General features: G+C 33.0%; 1 protein-coding gene across 5 annotated transcripts in view; it reads left to right on the top strand.

Moving 5' to 3' along the window:
- The window catches only part of SBF2 (SET binding factor 2), a 364550-nt gene that overhangs the window by 204897 nt on the left and 140297 nt on the right, over window positions 1-19356 (top strand). For all 5 annotated transcript variants that reach the window (XM_016147353.2, XM_016147354.2, XM_036220406.1 and 2 more), the window contains exons 7-13: window positions 1-133; window positions 1377-1485; window positions 4080-4193; window positions 6836-6913; window positions 8071-8184; window positions 8643-8771; window positions 11566-11664. In XM_016147353.2, coding sequence (XP_016002839.2) covers window positions 1-133; window positions 1377-1485; window positions 4080-4193; window positions 6836-6913; window positions 8071-8184; window positions 8643-8771; window positions 11566-11664 — 776 coding nt within the window. The remainder of the gene's footprint in view (window positions 134-1376; window positions 1486-4079; window positions 4194-6835; window positions 6914-8070; window positions 8185-8642; window positions 8772-11565; window positions 11665-19356) is intronic.

Genomic DNA, 19356 nt, shown 5'->3' with positions numbered 1-19356 from the left:
GTATTCAGAATGTCCTCAGCCTGTTTTGTGCAGTCCTCACAGAAAATAAGGTTCTCTTCCATTCTGCAAGTTTCCAGAGACTTAGCGATGCTTGCAGAGCCCTAGAATCTTTAATGTTTCCTCTTAAATATAGGTGAGATTTTTTACTTAGTACTTTTAATTAATTCTCAAAATATGCATTAATTATTAATGATCAGTCACAATGTCACAGTACAATAGTTTTGAACCACAAGGGCATATATATATTTTTTTACAAAGTCATGATTCTGATAGAAATCTAGCCTAGAATTTGGAACTTTTCCAAGCCATCTATCACTGAGTGTTGATTAATTTAGTGAAAAAAAAATTATTTTGGATAGTATTGTTAGTAGCATTTAATTCTCTTTCAATACAGTTGGTGATAAAGGTCCTAAGTTAGTGCTATGTGATTATTCGATATTAAAGAATTATTAATTTAGGGGGTTATAATGATATTATGTCTCTATTAAAAAAAAGAGCCCTTATCTTTTTTAGATACCTACTAAAGTATTTATGTATAAATGATAAGATGTCTGGAATTTGCTTCAAACAGTACAATAGGGAAGGGAACATAAGTGGGTAAAAATATGTATGTGATTATACAGTGGTAATTGTCAGATCTGGATTAGATACATAGGGTTTCGTTTTCCTTTTTTTCTCTGTTATTTGAGAGGCGTGTTAAAAACTTTCCATGATAAAAAGTGAAAAACAAAATGATCTAAACAGTGATGCCTGATAGAGCTGTAAGTAGAATATTTTTCCTAATATACTGGTTTATCAGTTTGGTAATGATAACATCTAGGAAACTTCAGTTCTTATAAACTAGGGAAAAAATTTAAACTGTTGGCAGATTTTCTTTATTTTATTTTTACCTTCATGCTTTTCGTAATCCTTAAATAAAAAAGTATCTGAGCCTTAATTGTTTTCTTCCTGAAAATCAAATATTGAAAAGTGAAATGAGTGATTGTTTTATATAGACAAATCATCACTAGTATTGAGGAGGAGGTCCCATAAGGGAGGGAGTCAGTGTTATCGTCTGATGTCAGATTTCTATGTAAGACAAGATACTTTTAAGCAAGATTAAAAAAAACTGAAAGACTGTTTGCCTAGGACAGGTAAGGGATAAAGAAGCTGCCCTGGGTTCCGTTTACTTTATATATTTTTCTATCTGATATCTTTCACATGAAGATTTTTTATATCTGTCCTTTTGAAAATTAAATATTAACAACTATGAGAATAATATTGATAATATCTAAACATAGGTAATATAAAATTTATACAGCATAAAAAGAAAAAGAAAAATTTGTTTCTATTAAGGAAAAACAAATATATCTCACATATATTTTTATTATTTCCAGTTACCCTTATATTCCCATTCTCCCGGCTCAACTATTGGAAGTTCTAAGTTCTCCAACACCTTTCATTATTGGAGTACATTCTATCTTTAAAACTGATATTCATGAACTTGTAAGTATTCATCTTTAAATTGCCCATTAATGAGGCCAGTGGCTTATCATATTTCTTTGAGTTTTATAACATTTCTACTAATAATTATTTCCAGATCTGTTGTATTCCCTATAGGAAAGATTGGCTAGAAGAAGAGCATCATTAAAAAATCTAAATATATTAAATTTTCCTATAGGAAATATGAGTTATAAAATGAGTTTATTAATATTTTGAAATGTCTTTTGGTATATTGTTTATCTGTATTTTTCATCCTATCTATGGGAAAGAAGATAAAATAATTTATTAGAATTCTATTTATACTTTTGTTATGAGTACTTCAATTCATATTTTGAAATGAGGCCTGTGTTAATGCTGAATGGTTGATAACTAAAAAGCAAAAATCATTTACAAAATAGTGAAAGGTTTAAGAGGAATAGTTAAGTGTGAGCCCAACCAAATTATTCCATTCTTCATGCCACATGCATAGAAATACCAAAGAAGGAAAGTAATACTCTACATTCAAGCCAATTCTGGAAGAACATGGTTAGTTCTCTGTACTGAACTTTAAGAGGGATTATAACAAAATAACATACTTCAGAGAATGACATCTAAGGATTATCAAGAGTTAAGAAACTATATTCTGTGAGGTCCTAAGGAAATTTTCTCAGGTAATAACCTGATACTGTTTGATAACTAACGATAAATATTTAAGTCGTTTTCATAGGAAAGAAGAGTAAGCTATATTTTTTGTAGCTCTAAAAGGCTGAAATACAGTAAGTGGGTATAGTGGTTATAGAAGCAAATTTCTGCTCATTTTGAGAGTTTTTAATCATTAGAACTGCCCAATGATGATGAGTGAGTTTCCTTATGTGAGGAGTGTACTCTCAAGTAATGTGAGAGTGCAAGGAACAGATTATGTGACAGTTTTCAGGGAGCTTAAGAATACCTCTCTCCTGAAAAGTTGGGCTATATGATATCTGCGATCCATAGATCTTTAAGATTTTGTAATTCTTCTTATAGTTTTAAATGCCAGCTCTGTTGGTATTTCATATGTAATTACAGTTCTAATCAAATCATGGATGTCATTTAAACTGACAGACTATTCAACATTGTAATTATAAATAGGACCCTCATTCATATATTAATCATTCTCCCTAACCTTACATGTTAATATCTAGTTCCTGTTTAACTTTGATATTGCCTTCTAAAAATATGTGTACATCAATAAACATATTCAGTAAAAACTAGTAGGTACTAATTAGAAGCATACCCATTTAGTTTGCAGGTAAATTTTTTTTCAGTCAATTTTTTTCCCTGGAGGCAGGACAAACCAATTGTTATCAAAAGCAAAGTTCCTAATTTTTGTAGAATAAATTTCAATCCTGTTATCAATGTAATAACTTCAGCAATCTTGGCTACTTCCTTATTATATTTTTTATGTAAATTATTTTTAAATAAACTTTTGTAGAATGTTAAAAATAAGTTTATATTTTGAGCACCTAAACAGTACCATTTTAACATATACTATTTTCTTCACTTGTTAACTCTTGTAATGATTACTATATTATTTAGATTATGACTAACTTACTATAATAAAGCATCCAAAATGCAATGGCCCAAACAAAATGGAGTTTAATTTCACATTCATGCAGCAGTCCATAGAGGTGTCCTATTGCGCCAGACCAGTTTCCTCTATGAACTAATGAAAGGTCCAAGCTTCTTTCCTTCTTGTTTCTCCACTGGAATCCTCTCAGGCATTATCATCATCTGAAGGTTCAAGGTTGGATTGCTGCTGGTTCATAGTTTCAGCCATGGAAAGGGGGAAAAAAAGCATAGGAGAGCCTTACATATTCTCTATTTTGAGTGACTGGAGGTGTACACATTACTTCTAATGTTCTACTGGCAGAATCTTAGTCACATGTCACACCCAATTTCAAAGGAAGCTGGGAAATACAGTAGTTCCCCCTCATCCACATAGGATACATTAAAAGACCCACAGTGGATGCCTGAAGCCAAAGATAGTACTCGATTCTATATGTACTGTTTTTTCCTATACATACATAGCTCTTCACTTCAAGGAAGTACTTAACAGCTTCTCTTTAACATATTCAAATTGCGAATATCACTATTTTTGCACTTTTGGACCATTATTAGGTAAAATAAGGGTAATGCGAAAAAAGCACTGCCATATGGCAACAGTCAAGATGACTACTAAGTGACTAATGTGTGGATAGCATATACAGTGTGGATACACTACACAAAGGGATGACTCATGTCCTGGGCAGCAAAGAGTGGGACACAGGATTTCATCACACAACTCAGAATGGCATGCAATTTAAAACATATGGATTGTTTATTTCTGGAATTTTCTATTTAATATTTTCTAACCAGTTGACTGAGGGTAACAGAAACCTTGGGAAAGCAAAATGACAGATCAGAGGGGACTACTGCACACAGTGGCTGCGAAGCCATGAACCCAGCATTCTGTTACTATGGACGAGCAAGAGTTTTTTTCCCACAGCTGGAGCTTCTTGTTTTGAATTAGTAAAGGCCAAATTAGTTTGCTTAACAACAAATACATTTCAGTAATTATATTAATTTTTTATCTCCTTCAGTTAGATGTAATCATAGCAGATTTGGATGGAGGCACTATTAAAATTCCTGAATGTATTCACCTCTCTTCCCTCCCGGAACCACTTCTACATCAGACTCAAGCAGCTCTTTCTTTGGTATGACATTTTTTAAAATAGTGATTTTCTTTGATTTAAATTTAAACTTAAGATAGAAGATATCATTGGCAATTAGACATCATTGGCAGTGTAATTACTTAAAAAAGAGTTCTTAAAACATGAAGATCGCCTCATATAGTATTTAGGAGTCTTTACTAGATATTATCTAAAGAACATACTTTGAATCTTGACTGAATATTTGTTCTACATTCACTCTTCCACTCAGCATATATACTAAATACCATCCTAGGTATTAGAAACACACCTGTGAAAACAAGACGAGATACTACCTTGAAGTCACTAATTCCCCCATTAGAAGCTAGCATTTGTTCCTTCTCCTTCAACCTCCTTATTCACATCTCATTCCTCTTTGGTAGATGTACTATTTGCAAAAAGTCTGATATTGTTTTGCCAGTGTTTTCAAGTTACCGAAGAAAGATGTAATTTATAGGTAGATTAATGCCCAACATTTTATGCAGTGAAGTTTTAAGAAACCTTGTGGCCTGGGTGTTTCTCATTGAAATGAATTTAATGTTGTTGTTGTTATTATTTTACCTTAGCCGATTTTTAAAAGCACAGTATTTTATTTTTGCTGATAACATTTTAGGTGCCCATTTATCCATCAGAAAATTGAAACTCAGAAATCCTGCATTCCTTTCCAAGGCATTATTAGAACTAAGACCTTCATATTCTTCTTGAATAATATTCCAGGCTGAGCTGCTTAAAATCTTTTTTCTCCCTTAAATAGGAACTCAGAAGTAGTCTAACACCACCAGGAGGGATTTTTCCTTGGAAAATCTCAAATTCGTATCAATCCCTCTGTTGCAGTGGTATCTTATAGGATAGGAACATTTAGAGAAGACTGATTTTTCCTAATGTAATTTCTGATCTGGAATACAAGGTGTGATAGAGTGGAAAGAATATTTGTGTAGGTCTCAGAAAACCTAAATTCAGTCTAGATTCTGCCTGTTAATTTTATTGAGCAAATCACATTCTATCTCTCGGTCTTTGTTTGCTGGTTTTTATCTGTAGGATGATTGTCTTATACATAGGATAACAAGAAGACTATTTCCCAAGTAAAGTATGGAGATTATTTTCAGTTGTGTATGGGAACCATTTTTAATTTAATAATTATGTATTTATCATAGTGTTTATTAAAAATAATAAATTAGCATATAAAACTTATGATTTCACATATGATAGCACCTAAGAAAATACTAGATTCAAAGAGATAAATTGATTTTAAGACAATTTAAAGAAAAATATTAACTAAATAATTGCATCAGTGGTATATGGGGATATATTAAACACTAAAAAGGTAGTATTTCAGTGATTGAAAAGAAGTTCAGTGTTTTAGAACTCTTAAGTAATTATTTAAATCTTACAGATGATTACTTAATAATTATATTTATAATTATTCAGGAATTAAGTACTAATATTAACAAAGATTAACATTTTAATTCTTAAGTCAGTGGCTCTCGGTAGAGGTTCTGCTGCACACTGGTATAAATTAACCTGCAGTACTTGTGCCACTAAATTTAATCAATGAGTAAAATTCATTTTGATAAAACTGATTATGCCTATTTTTGTAGTTGTCAAGAATAATGGTGGATTATGTGCTACAATTTAGTATGATAAATAAGACATAGAGCATAGTATATTGTCAAACTTGGACCAAAATGAAATCACATTTGGTGGACTGTGCGAGAGCTTTGATACATAAGTATGTGAGCTTCATTTGGTTAGTAAATAATTTTAATCAAATGGCAACACAGTTCTTGAGCTATGTAATAACCATGGTTGACTTTATAGACATGAAGACATTATTATACTGTAGTAATGATCAGGTGATTAGGTTATAAATATTGTCACCATTTTAGTATCATTTTTAAATATTGCTTCGAGTCTTTTGGTTTGTTAAAAGTATACTACCAAAACCTGAGTATTTGAAAATGGTTCTGCAAAAAAACACAAAAATTTACTACATACTGATGCATTTTCATTTTTTTCTCTGCTTAAGTTTTGCATGGATCTTTTTTCCTCTCCTGCTCCCCAACCTCCTTTCCTTCAAAGCCTAATTCAAATGATACCTTCATTTTTTAGCTTTGCCTAAGCCGAATTAATTTTACTTATATTTCATATATTATTTTTCACATATTTATAGTACTTGTATCATTGTATTGTCCTTTTACCTGTCTGAACTGTGAGCTTATTCTCCTTTTCCAAAGTATTTCAGTTAAGTAACTAATTAATTTTTCATTACATTAAGAAACATTAAAAACAATGCTTGTTTAAAATTTTCAACTATATAGACAAATCGCTCTGTCCTAGATCATTCCCTTCTCAATATATCATTATATGTACATACATAGATTTAGAGTTTGTTTTGTTTTATTTTCAAATAAATGAGATTATACTATGTGTGTTTTTCTAGAACATGTTTTTCTCAATAAATATTTTGTCTTGGAGATCTTTTCACACCACTACATACAGAGCTGCCTCAGCTAACTGCGTTGTATTTCATGGAAAAAATATACTGTAATTCATGGACTGACACTTTTTCATCTTAATGCTCCGAGTAGATTAAATAATAGGTTTTATTGATATTAAGACTTCTACATAACAAAACTTATTTGTTTTAGGTTCTACACCCAGATTTGGAAGTAGCAGATCATGCTTTTCCCCCTCCACGAACAGCTTTATCCCACTCAAAAATGCTGGTAAGAAGTTTAAGATTCAAAGTTGATGCTTTTAAAGAGAGCTGTGCTTTTATTTGTATAATTGTTAAAGAATCTGAATTAGATGGACAGCCTTGTAAAAAAAATAGGGTTAGATGAACAACCTAGTAAAAAGTTTACCAAATTAGAAATTAGGAGAATTGCCACTGACTGACCTTGTGACCTGCTCAAAGAAGAGCCACGGGACAGCACAGTGACCTGCTAGGGAGAAGGGCTAAGACCATTGCCCTGAGAAGGCATAATAAGTATGGTACGAAAAAACCAAAACCTAAGTTATAACCTGGAAAACTGTGCCAAGCGTCAGATCAGAAGGATCAGGCAAGAATAAAAAAGAGAAGCTTACAAAAAATGGGAACAGAGTTTGTTGATAACAGGAGAGAATTTACTTTGAGGAAGGAGTAGATCAAAATAGTTCCAATTAGAAGCCATAAAAGAGTGAGTATATAACAGAGGTGTTTTTTGTTTTTTGTTTTTTTATTTTGCTCATTGCATTTCTTAGAGATGAGTTTGTGGCCAATAAGGAGCCTTGTAGAACTGTTCACCTTTGTCAAGTTCCTTAAGCATTCTTACAGATTTGCTAAATAAAGATTTAACTAAATAGATCTGTAAGTTTCCTTATGGTTCTAAAACTATGATTTTATTAAAACCTGAATTATCAAAATAGATTTTAAGTCATACCTTATTAAGATAAGAATAGATATTTTTGAGTTGGATGAACTTTGGAAGAATTTTATAGGCTTTTAAAATACAGTCTTTTGAGGTTTTTTTTCTTTTATATTTGTGAAGAATTCTTTTGATGGCTATAAAAATCAAATGACTTAGGAAATATGCCTTTTTTTAAAATGGTAAAGTGGGGAGGCTCTGTGACTTATGTTTTTTCTGATAGGAAAGTTGGATGTACTTAGAGGCAAGTTTTGTTTGCTTCAACTTCAGAAAAAGCTATGAAACAGCCTCCTGTGAACACCAGTGGGGTGGACTAGATGCCCACCACTCAGGGCTGCCACAAATGAGACATGTGCAGGAAGCACAGGCAGATTTATTAAATATTTCTCAGCTTCTTCACAGCTTTTTACCTTTTAACATTTCATTTGTTTTTTAAGAAATTCCGTTGCCTACCATGTTTCTTCTTATATTTTCAGGATAAAGAAGTACGTGCAGTTTTTCTTAGATTATTTGCGCAGCTTTTCCAAGGATATAGATCATGCCTACAACTTATAAGAATTCATGCAGAACCAGTAATACATTTTCACAAAGTAAGATACAGTACCATATGGTATCTGTCCAAAATGTAGACTGTAAGTTAATAAAACAACTGATTGTCTTTTTCAAGCTATGTTTTTTGACCTTAATTTATCAAATAAGGTTACTTGATATCTCACATCTCTGCTTTCTGTGGTTAGATGATAATATTTAATATTACTTTGGAACTGACATGTTTTCCTTTAGAGTACATTGACTTTAACTTGGGTTTTCTTTTAAAATTGAATGTTAATTTCTGATTTTCCTCCTGCTTTATAGACAGATTCATTTTTATTTTTTCCAGTACATGTAGTATTTCAAGTATCAAAAACCCTTTTTGAGAGAAATGTATTTTATAATAATATATCTATGCATAAAGACGTTTATTCAGGCTTTTATCATTCTCTTTTGTTTTGATCATTCATTCATTACTAAGTGATAAATTATTCATTTCACATTTTCTTTCTTACAGACAGCTTTCTTGGGGCAGCGTGGTTTGGTTGAGAATGATTTCCTCACTAAAGTACTCAATGGAATGGCATTTGCAGGTTTTGTTTCAGAAAGAGGTCCTCCCTATAGATCCTGTGATCTCTTTGATGAGGTATAGTTCTTATCAAATGAATACATTATTTACAGACAAAATTAGACTAATAGTTAAAAGTAGAGAAGTAGTATTTCAGACTTTAATCAAAATCTTAACTATATTATAAATTAAGTATCAAATAATCCAAATATTATTTACTGTTATGTTTATTGATATTGGTATTTATAATGTGTATTAGGAAAATTAGAAAAAATACAATTATAGAATGCCTCATAAGTACATAAAAATCTTGAAAACTGAATTTTAAATAGTGGATTAAAATCTTTTTGAAAAATTGACAGTGATTGTATAAATAGAACTCTTATTTTTGAAGGCAATAGCATGATTCTTTTATTACTTTCATAGAAAGATCTAAGTTTAATGTATAGATATGTGATTTCAAATAGTTACATGTAGTCTATCAGTGTCCTAGAGCCATAGTTTCACTTAGTGCCATTCTTACTAATCAGTAATCAACAGTTGTCTAACTTTTTGGGGAGGTATTGAATATATGGAAGATTTAAGTCTCTTTCTTCAAGGAATTGTCCATATAATGGGAAAATTCAAACAGATGTGATTCAAAATAAGGATGCTATTTTGTGTTCTGATTTCTCTTATTTTAATGCATCTTTCCATTTATCATCGAACTGTTGTCACAGTAGCTCATTCTGATGTATAGAACATGATGTATAGCACATGATGTAATGAAATTTTATAACCCTTAACTGTTGCCGAACTTAAAAAAATGCTCTGAAAGAGTGTTGTATTAGAATCAATGAATCTAAAATTTCCTGAAGTCTATAAAAGAAAAACACTTCTGGCACCCAAGACAGTGGAGAATAGTAATAGTGATCTTACTTTGCTGCTGATATTTTATTTCATATAGAGAAGATAGGAATCAAAAGTCTTAAAGAGTCTTAGTTCTGAGAAGGATCTTTTATTCTCTGTAAAAATGTTCATAGTTAACTATTCATAGGTAAGAATGAAAGAAAAGGCATGTTTTAGTTCCGAGTATGGAGACTTGTACAAATGCTTTTATCAATAGTTAACACAATGCATATGAGGGTCTAGGAGCAATTGCCCTGAGGTGGACAGTTCCTTTTGATCAATTATTGATCGCTGATTCTCTTATACCAACATTAAAGATGACCGATCTTTGATTATCTAATACTAACATATATCGACCTTTAGATTCTGAACTAAGTAATTGATACATAATGTTTTATGGAGTTAAATCAGATACTCTTCAGAGTCTTTTTTAACTCCTACATTTTAACAGTCTCTAAAGCATTCTGAATAGTAACTGGTTTATGTACTTCCTTTCTTTTCTATCTAAATTTTTTAGTAACTTCCTCTGGCAATTTTATCACAACTAATAAGTCAGATTATCTGCTTGCAGAAAACTTGCTTGATGCAGTCTCTATTTTTATAAGTCTTTCCCTTGCTTGGAGTGCCCTCCTTCTACCTTTCAGCCTAACTATGACTTTTCCTTCTCTATATTCTGCTCTTAGCTCACCACCTCCTCCAAACTTTCCTAGAGGAGATGACTCTGAGAGCCACTAGTCTGCATTAAGCTTTATATTGTATCTCTAACTTTACATGACAACTTAGCTTTTATTATGTATATTTATATACATAAAATACATATTTACTCCAGATTAGAAACAATAAGCAAGGAGTCTGTTCAGGATTCCTGTTGGGTCTCACTTTAGTATTCATCAAGTTCTGTGTTCTGCCTACAGTGATGATTTTTGGTATCTTGTTGACATTGTTACTTGAAAGCCAGTTGTTCACATGAATACTTCAGTCAAGGGCTTAAAAGGAATGAGACATCAGATCTAAGTAATTCCTTCTTCTGCCTGCTTTGGCCATTTAATTGGTTTGCATGTGAATTTGCTTTTGCAGGAAAATAATATTTGCTCCTGAGAAAGGGATCCTTGTTTTCATTTAGCCGAGGGTAGCCAACTACATGACAGGCTTGTGGAGCTTTGAGAAGCAGCTTGTCTTAGTCATACAATCCACTCAAATAACTGTTAGAAGGGAAAAATATTTGCTTTCATTTGACAATCTTTCTGAATCCCAGTCTAAAATAGGTGAAACTATAGTTTTATATGTCTGTCTGCCTCGGTGCATCTATTAGTTCCTAGAAGGAAAAATCTTATACCCTTAAAAAAAAAAATCAGCCATCTTCTTCACAGTTTTTTTTTCCTGTCAGTACTCTTTTCTCCACTCCCAGTGTACACATGCACACTGCTCTCCCATCAATTATTTAATAAAGAAATGGATTAGAGTTTATGTAATTTGAGAACTAGAAGGAGCCTAAAGTTCATCTTCTTCCAATGAAAATAAGATTATCATCTTATTTTAGAGGTGAAGAAGCTGAAGCTCAGGAGTTTAGTGACGTGCAGACCTATGATAGTATCTGAGCGACCTAGCTTAAACGTGTGACTCATGTTTTGTGAGTTAGGGAAATGTTTGAAGACTATCTGACCATCTGAAATTCTCTGAGTGAGAGAGTTCTCTAAGTGAGACCTGGAAAATGAGAGGGTCTGTCTGAGATTCAGGTATGACTTTTCACAAGAAGAAATAGGGCCCTAAATCATCAGGAAGAGACCACTGGACTATCCAAGGACTCAGTTCACTCTGTAACTCTAGAATAGAGGTAAAGCCCAATAAAAACCTAAAATATATTGTTTTAATAACAGTATATATTTTGAATGCTTGTTGGTTTGCCCATTGTATGAAATTATCACAGTTTTCTAATTCAGCATATTTTGGAGTTGATGTTTTGCCATTTGATTCTTTTTTCCAGTTGGTAGCTTTTGAAGTAGAGCGAATTAAAGTTGAAGAAAATAACCCATTGAAAGTGATAAAGCATGTCAGAGAACTTGCTGAGCAACTATTCAAAAATGTAAGTAAGTATATTTATTTAGACAGTTATTGATTCTAAAAGTACTAATAAAATGTTTTATTTGAAAAACTAAAAAGTTTCATCTCTCTAGTGATAATCTTTTTGCTCTAACTTCAGACCTTTGGGCTATAATTTATAAGATATTACAATTGGTACTGTGCATCAGAATAGACCATATTTTTAAAGTGATTTTCCTGTCAATCACTTTATTATGAAAACTTCTTAGTCACAATTTTCCAATGTGTCATTTGCCTTCGTTGTGATTTTCATTTAGGTCTCTGTCCTCTTAAGAGTATTTGGACATTTTAAGACACAAATATTAGACTCATTAGAGACCAGAACTACCACACACAGAATTGACCAATGTACTTACTGTGCTTTACCTTGATATAATAACTGTCCACTGGATCAGGAAAATCATTTGAATTGCATTGTTTTGAACAGACAGGGAATAAAAAGCTGAAAGAAAAACAACAAACTGAGAAGTGACCACAGAAACTTAAAAGTGAAAATATTCTCGGAATAAAAGAAATGCAATAAGTTTAAAAGATTGATATTTCACATTGGTAAGGTGTGTGATAATAATTTAGATACCAGGAAAGAAGAGAACCTAAGATGATAGGGAGATAATGTGCAAAATGGATTTTGACTAATGATTACTAGCCATTCTTTTCTGCTTATAAAGCTTTTCGGAGTTGAATCCTTCACTAAGAAAAGGAAAGTAAGTGGGAAGTTTGGTCTTCAAGGGAAAGTTGAGGGAAGATGTATTTTTCAGGAGATATAGTTAGGAAGAATTTGGGGTCAGTATCCTGGTATTGTTTAATTTAATTATTTGTATAGTGTACTGTTTTGTATGTTGGAGGATTAGTTACATCCTTTCAAAATCTGAGAACCGATTAGAATACTAAATTGTGTTTCTTTAGTCAATCATTTATGAATTTTATTTCTGAAGTCATTTTAAAATTTATCACTTGGACTGACACCCTGAACTCTACATATAACTGTGTCCAATACTATAGTACGTCTATTTACTAGAATAGTAGGAATTTAAGAAAAGTTCTATCAGGAGAACTTCTGTGCTGGTCTTTGCCATTTCTGGCGGCTGTGTAGAACTAATGTATATAGCATGAACACATTAGAAATTTCTCTTGCTCTGTTGTAATAATAATACATATTGAATGTTTAGAACAACATGCCACGCGTGGGATTAATCACATTACATACATCATCTCTAATCTTCATAACAATAATGTTAGATAGATGTCATTATCCTTATTTTACTGGGGATAATTGGCTCAAAATCATATGGCTCTAAGTAATTGAATTCAGGTTTTAAATTCAGCAATTTTTATCTAGCCAATTCCTAATCCCATCATCTCACTCCATTAGACTAGTTCATCTCCAATTGGAAAAATAGTGATATTTCCAATGGCTGATTTTATGCTTAGTTCTTTGTGAAGCGCTTTAACCTGTGTTCTCATATGATCTTAGAAATTACCCTGTGAGTTAGATAGGGCAGGTGTTGATAGGTTAGGAAACCGAAGATTAGAAAGTTTTCTTCTCTTGCCGGCAGGATGATCTATTATTGATGGATTTCGAAGAATAACAAAACATCAAATGGAAGTCAGTGTTTGATACTCTGGGACTGATTCTTTTAATACTGAATGTTTATTTCCTAGATCTTTACAAGCTTATTCCAGAACTGTGAAATTTTATAGCCAGGAAGTGACCAGAGCTAGGGTTCTGACACAGGTTTGTCTGTTACATGACCAAGTACATAATGTATGTAAGGGAGTGTGCCAAGCCACTGATGCAAAAATGAAGTAACTCCTTTCTCGCCTTTCTAGAACTTAAATTTTTATAATACATAGTTTACACCAAGCCAACACAAACTAAAAACTGCAATAAAATACTTAGTAATTTTACATATTACAGGTGAATGTGAAGCACAAACAACCCCTGTCCTTTAACACTTGCAAAGTGGTCATCACGAGGGATTGTATTATTAGGTAAGACATGGAGATCACGTTTCAGATGAATTCTACACTTCTTGAGCCCTTATTGGACTCCCCCTGCCACACACACACACAATTATTTCTATTCCATTTAGTTTAGTCAATTCTATTCATTCAGTATTAGGCATCTACTATTTCCAGCCATTTTCTAGGTACACAGTCCCCTAAACTTTGAGAAGAAAATACAAGTACATGATGAGTGGGAATTAGAGAACATCCCAGTGGATTGTCATCAGGCTTTCCGGGATTCCTTCTGGTTTTAAGATTCTGAAGTCCTTGATGGTCTCAACATTCCTGAAGTAAATATTTTACGAAGTTAAAAAGTTACTTTCTTGGGTTGTGCAGGAAATTGAAGGGAGGGAGGAAGGATGGTCTCAATGTAAGGAAAATAATCCAAATGGTTCTATTTTTAACTAGTCAGTTTTTTTAAATCACATTTCTAAAATTCCCTTTTGGTCAGCAGAACCAACCATATAATTTGACTGTTTCTTTATTATTGGGTTATAATTGAGACATGGTGATTCCATTCAGATGTTTGTAAATACTTTATTGCACTGAACTCTGGTATGTGTATCTAGTCTCTCCTTCACTTCCCTTTGAAATATTTCAGAAGCGAACCTTAATTTTCCAGTTTCTTCTCACCACTCCTTTATATTACTTTTTAGTGAGTAGGAATGAATTGTAGGAATGTGAGTGGACACGAATAGGGTAAGTCGTAACTGGCTTTAGCTGCTCTTTTGACTTTCTGGAGCTTCCTAAATAAGAAAAGTGTTTGGTGACTGATAGAAGAGGGGAATGGAGAAGTGGAATGAAGGCGAAGGAAAGGAATAAATCCATTGGAGACAAATTGTGTAAGCATAGGTAAGGTTTATACGATGAAGATGATTGACCATACATTTATACAGCTTTCCTTTCCATGTCCAATCAATAATCCTGGGTCTGCCCACTTTGTCTTTCAGAATCTTCAATGTCTGCATGAAGATTTAGCTACTTACCTGCTCTATCACTATGATTCTAGATATATACTTATAAAGGACCACTAACTGCATACAAAATGAGTATGTTAAGATAGGCCAGGACAAGAATTTTTTAAAACCTCCATTTCAAGACATTAAGAAATTAGTTAGAGATGTGTTTTACTGGTTTACATAGTGCTGCTTTTCTAATTTGTTTTGCATCTGCAGTAGTACATAAATAAAAGCTGAATGTTTTAATTGTCTGATAGTTTTCTTAAAAGTTAAAGGAAGAATGAGCACTCAGGCTTTCTTATAAAATGAGATTTTTATTTGTGGCTTACCATTATTTCATTACCCAGCATTGAAACAAGTAGTTTTTAAAATCCTAACAGGAGAACAAAGCCCAAATACAGGAATAGCCATTCTAAACCATGTAAGATCTACACCTTTTACATTTCTGCAGAAAATTAATTGTACTCCCAGGCAAATTTAGTCTCTACTGATGATGTTTGTACTCTTTGTTGTGAGTCAAGGGATTTCGTTGTTGTTGTAAGAAGGAAGTAAAATATTGTGATCATCGTAGTGTTAAAAAGTCAAAACATAAACAACTTATTTAGCTTATTATGAGGAAACGAAGCATAAAAATCAATCTTCTTCCCCCATCCTATTTGATTTATTTATTCATTTTTAAGTCAGGTTTACCGTATATAATTTTCATAAAGTAAAATTAGCCCTTTTTTAATGTACAGTTCCAGACGTTTAACAGATGAAGTTATACAACCACCACCACCACCACAATAAGGACAGAACATTTCTGTTACCCTCCAAATTTCCTTAATGATCTCTTATAGTCACATCCTCCTACCGCCTCATACTCTCATTGTCTGATCTCTTTTCTGTCTGTGTAGTTTTAGCCTCTTCCATGATGTCATTATGTAGCTTTTTGAGTTTGGTTTTGTTCACATAGCATATAACGCATTTCAGTGCATTTGTCACTGCTTTTATCTGTTGTTAATTCCTTTTTATTGTTGAGTAGTATTCCAAAGTTCTGTTTATCTGTTGACCAGCTGAAGGACACTTTTGGCAGTTAGCAATAAAACCACTCTAAACATTTGCGTAGGTTTTTATGTGAATATAAATTTTCATTTCTCTTGGGTAAATATTTAGGAGTAGGATGCTAGGGTATATGCTAACAAAATGTTAACTGTATAAGAAACTGCCAGGTGTCTATAACCATTTTGCATTCTCGCCAGCAATATATGAGAGCTTCATTTGCTCCATATCTTCACCAACACTTGGTATTCTCAGTTGTTTTCTTTTGTTTGTTTTGTTTTGTTTTGTTTTTAGCCATTCTAATAGTTGTGTGGTGGTATCTTATTATAGTTTCAATTTGCATGTCAGTAGGTGAGTGAGAGTATAGGTCTCTTCTATATGCTTCCTTGGTACTTGTAAAAATAATACTTGTCTTAGAATATGGAGCTTCCATCTCAATAGGGGCAATCCCCCACCCCACCCCTAGAAATTTGGCAATATCTGGAGACATTTTTGGTTATCATAACTAGAGAGGGTATACTACTGGCATCTGATAGGTAGAGGTTAGGGATGCTTCTAAACATCTTATAATATAAAACACTCCTCTTCCCCAACAGAGAATTATCTAGCCCAAAATGTTGATAGTGCCAGGGTTGAGAAACTCTGGATTACGGCAGTCAGTCCTAATTTAGATATTAAACATTAGGTATCAAGTCATATACCTAATTTATTTGTATTAAAGTTGAGACACTAATTTAATTGGGTGATTATTGATAGGCCTGTGAGGATGGAAAATTGAGAATGTTTCATTCCGTCAGTATGGTGTTCGCAGCCAGGCGACTCTAAAAAGTCCAGTTACATTTTCTCAGTGTTTAACAACTTAGTCCAGTGATAGTATTGGTTTTGGCTGTATTTGCAAGGTATTGTGAAACTTACTGTCCCACACAACTCTAGGTATAATTGGTTCACATTAAATATTAATTGAATACCTAAGTTAATATGGGAAAGTTGGTAACCTCTAACAAGGTCGCATTGATTTGTCATTCATTGCTGACCAGTGTGTAGAAAGAAATTTTTTTTCCCAATGTGGCTGTTGCCTACTTTGAATTTCCAGTAGGGACTGGGGTTTTTTGTTTTATTTTGCTGTGCTTTTATTTGAAATGCATTCTCAGCCTCATTTTCTGTAAGTCTTAGGCATATTTTCATTTGCCTTGCCAAGGAAAGAGAAAAATCTGTGTTTCCAGACCAGATGGTGTGTGTGTCATTTTTTCAAGTCTGAGAAAATCATCGTACCTCTCATTACAGTAATATGCCCTTACAGCAGAATTACAGAGAGCATTTTTTGAGAATCATTATCCAACTTCAGAATTTCCTCTAAGCAATAGTACATTTTGCCAGTTTTCTTGGGCATTTCATCATGATTGCTTTGGACAAAATTGTTACCATGTTCTCTATAAGTGTTAAGTTGTGTAACTCCATGGTTATTACTTTATATTTGCATTTCTCTGCAATTCAAGATGAAAATTTGGCTGCTTCTTTATTCTTATGGAGAGAATGAATTTCCTTGTTTCAATAAGGAGATTCAACAACCAAATTGGGCTGCAGTTTCTAATGAGCTCAGTAATCTTCAAGAAACTAGTCCGAATGCATTTGGAGTTACAAGTAAGAGCAGATGTTTCTACGAATATGTGGAGTTCGTGAGCCTTAAACTTCCTCTCATTTCTTTTGTCTTCTCAAAAGTCATTATGTGCCCAAGCTGGGTGTAAGGTGGTAAATGTGGTTCTTTATATTTACCACAGTGCCCATTAGAGGGCAGCAATGTACAGACACAGCAGCCAGAAAACCAGATATACTAGGTTTGGGGGCATGAGCTCTTTTTGAATCTTCTAAATACAATTGAATATAATTTAGTAATTTTAACTATAACCTGAATTTTTATGTAGAATATCTATACAACTAAAAGATAGCCTCATCTTTGAACTCTGATTTAAAAAATGATTTTAAAAAAATGCTTATTATTCTGAATTGTCTATGGATTTGGTTTATAATATTTCTAATTGTTTATGAGAAGAAAAACACTATTATTGACTAATAGAAATATCTTTAATTAATGATTTCTATTTAAACCATTATTTAGTACCATTATTATTACTGTAAAAATATAAGTAGCTGGTGATTTGGGAATCTTGGGAGAAAGAGACGACTTTAGTTTTAGAGGCTTAGTGTCATGCCATAGAACAGGGGTCCCCAACCCCCAGGCCCTGGACCAGTACTGGTCCGTGGCCTGTTAGGAACCGGGCCACACAGCCGGAGGTGAGCAACGAAGGAAGCTTCATCTGTTTTTGCAGCTGCTACCCAGCGCTAGCATCATCTCCTCAGCTCCACCTCAGATCATCAGACATTAGATTCTCATACTAGCACTGGTCCCTGGTGCCAAAAAGGTTGGGGACTGCTGCCATAGAATATGCAATGATTGAAGATTTTTTGAGTGAATGTACTCTAGACTTTTGGAAACAGCTTTCAGAATTATTCTGGGGAAGTATGTGTGTGTGTATTTGGAAGGTTTCCTGTAACAACTCATTCTAGCCTCATAAGAACCTTATGAAGTAGGAACGAAATTGTTATCTTCATTACAATTGAGGAAACTAAAATACAAGTGGTAAGTGAATTGACACTATACCAGGTCACTCTACTAGTCAGTCGCTAAACTGGGATTTGACCCAGGTGGTTTGACATCAGAGACCATGAATTAAAAATACTTGTACTCCCTCTCTCATTGACTCGTCCAACCTTTTCTTGTGAATTGTAGTGCCACCTGCATCTATCACAGGGATTCTCAATTCCATTAGCTCTTCTAACCTTTCACTAATGCTAATTGCCATACTATGTTAGTTATTAAAGGTTTATATAAGTTTGATCTTGGGAAAGTTTGGCTTCCCCTTTCACTCTTCTTCAGAACTGCCTTGACTATTTCTGGGTCTTTGTTCTTCCTTACAAAGTTTAAAAGGAACTTGTCACATTATAGGATTTTTATAGAAGCATTATGTGCTTTCTTAGTTTTCTAAACCACCTTTAGTCATTTTTGGAACAAGATAAAAGAGTATATAGTAAGAAAGATAAAATACAGCTAAAAAAGATGTTGGTATCACTAAGAAGATTTTCTTTCTACTTTTTTCCTCATGTTTTAAATTTTGTTATAATGAATATTTTCATAATGAAAAATTTATTTAAAGTTTTGATTTTTATTATAAAGAAAATAAGTGTAAATAGAAACAAAAGTTGTGAAGAATATATTTTAAACGATTCTGATTTTAGACTTCAAAATCCACATGAATTACCTCCCTAGCCTGAAAAAAAAAAATCTGCCCAATGGCTTTTAGAAAATTGATATCTATAGCTTTTGAAAAGATACTTTAGATTTGCACCTAAAGAATAGAGGAGAACATACTACTTTTTGAAAAGACAATTTCAGAAACTACAGACTAGTAGTGTTTTGGTGTTAATACAGGCACAATTTTAAAACAGTTTTTTCAGCATATGGTTTAAAAAGTGGTTATCGTAAAGACTTGGCATAGGAATTTACTTATTTATTCTTCCCTACCTTTGCTAATGTTATATAAGGGGTAAATACAAAGTGTGTATGAAGAGTGCTTTGGCAAGAACAAGTCTTATATCTGATTTCACCTTCT

This window comes from Rousettus aegyptiacus, unplaced genomic scaffold (assembly GCF_014176215.1).
Source record: "Rousettus aegyptiacus isolate mRouAeg1 unplaced genomic scaffold, mRouAeg1.p scaffold_m13_p_5, whole genome shotgun sequence".
In the NCBI taxonomy this organism is placed as follows: domain Eukaryota; kingdom Metazoa; phylum Chordata; class Mammalia; order Chiroptera; family Pteropodidae; genus Rousettus; species Rousettus aegyptiacus.
Note: the sequence above shows the minus strand (reverse complement) of the source record. Positions and strands in the feature narration are given on the sequence as shown.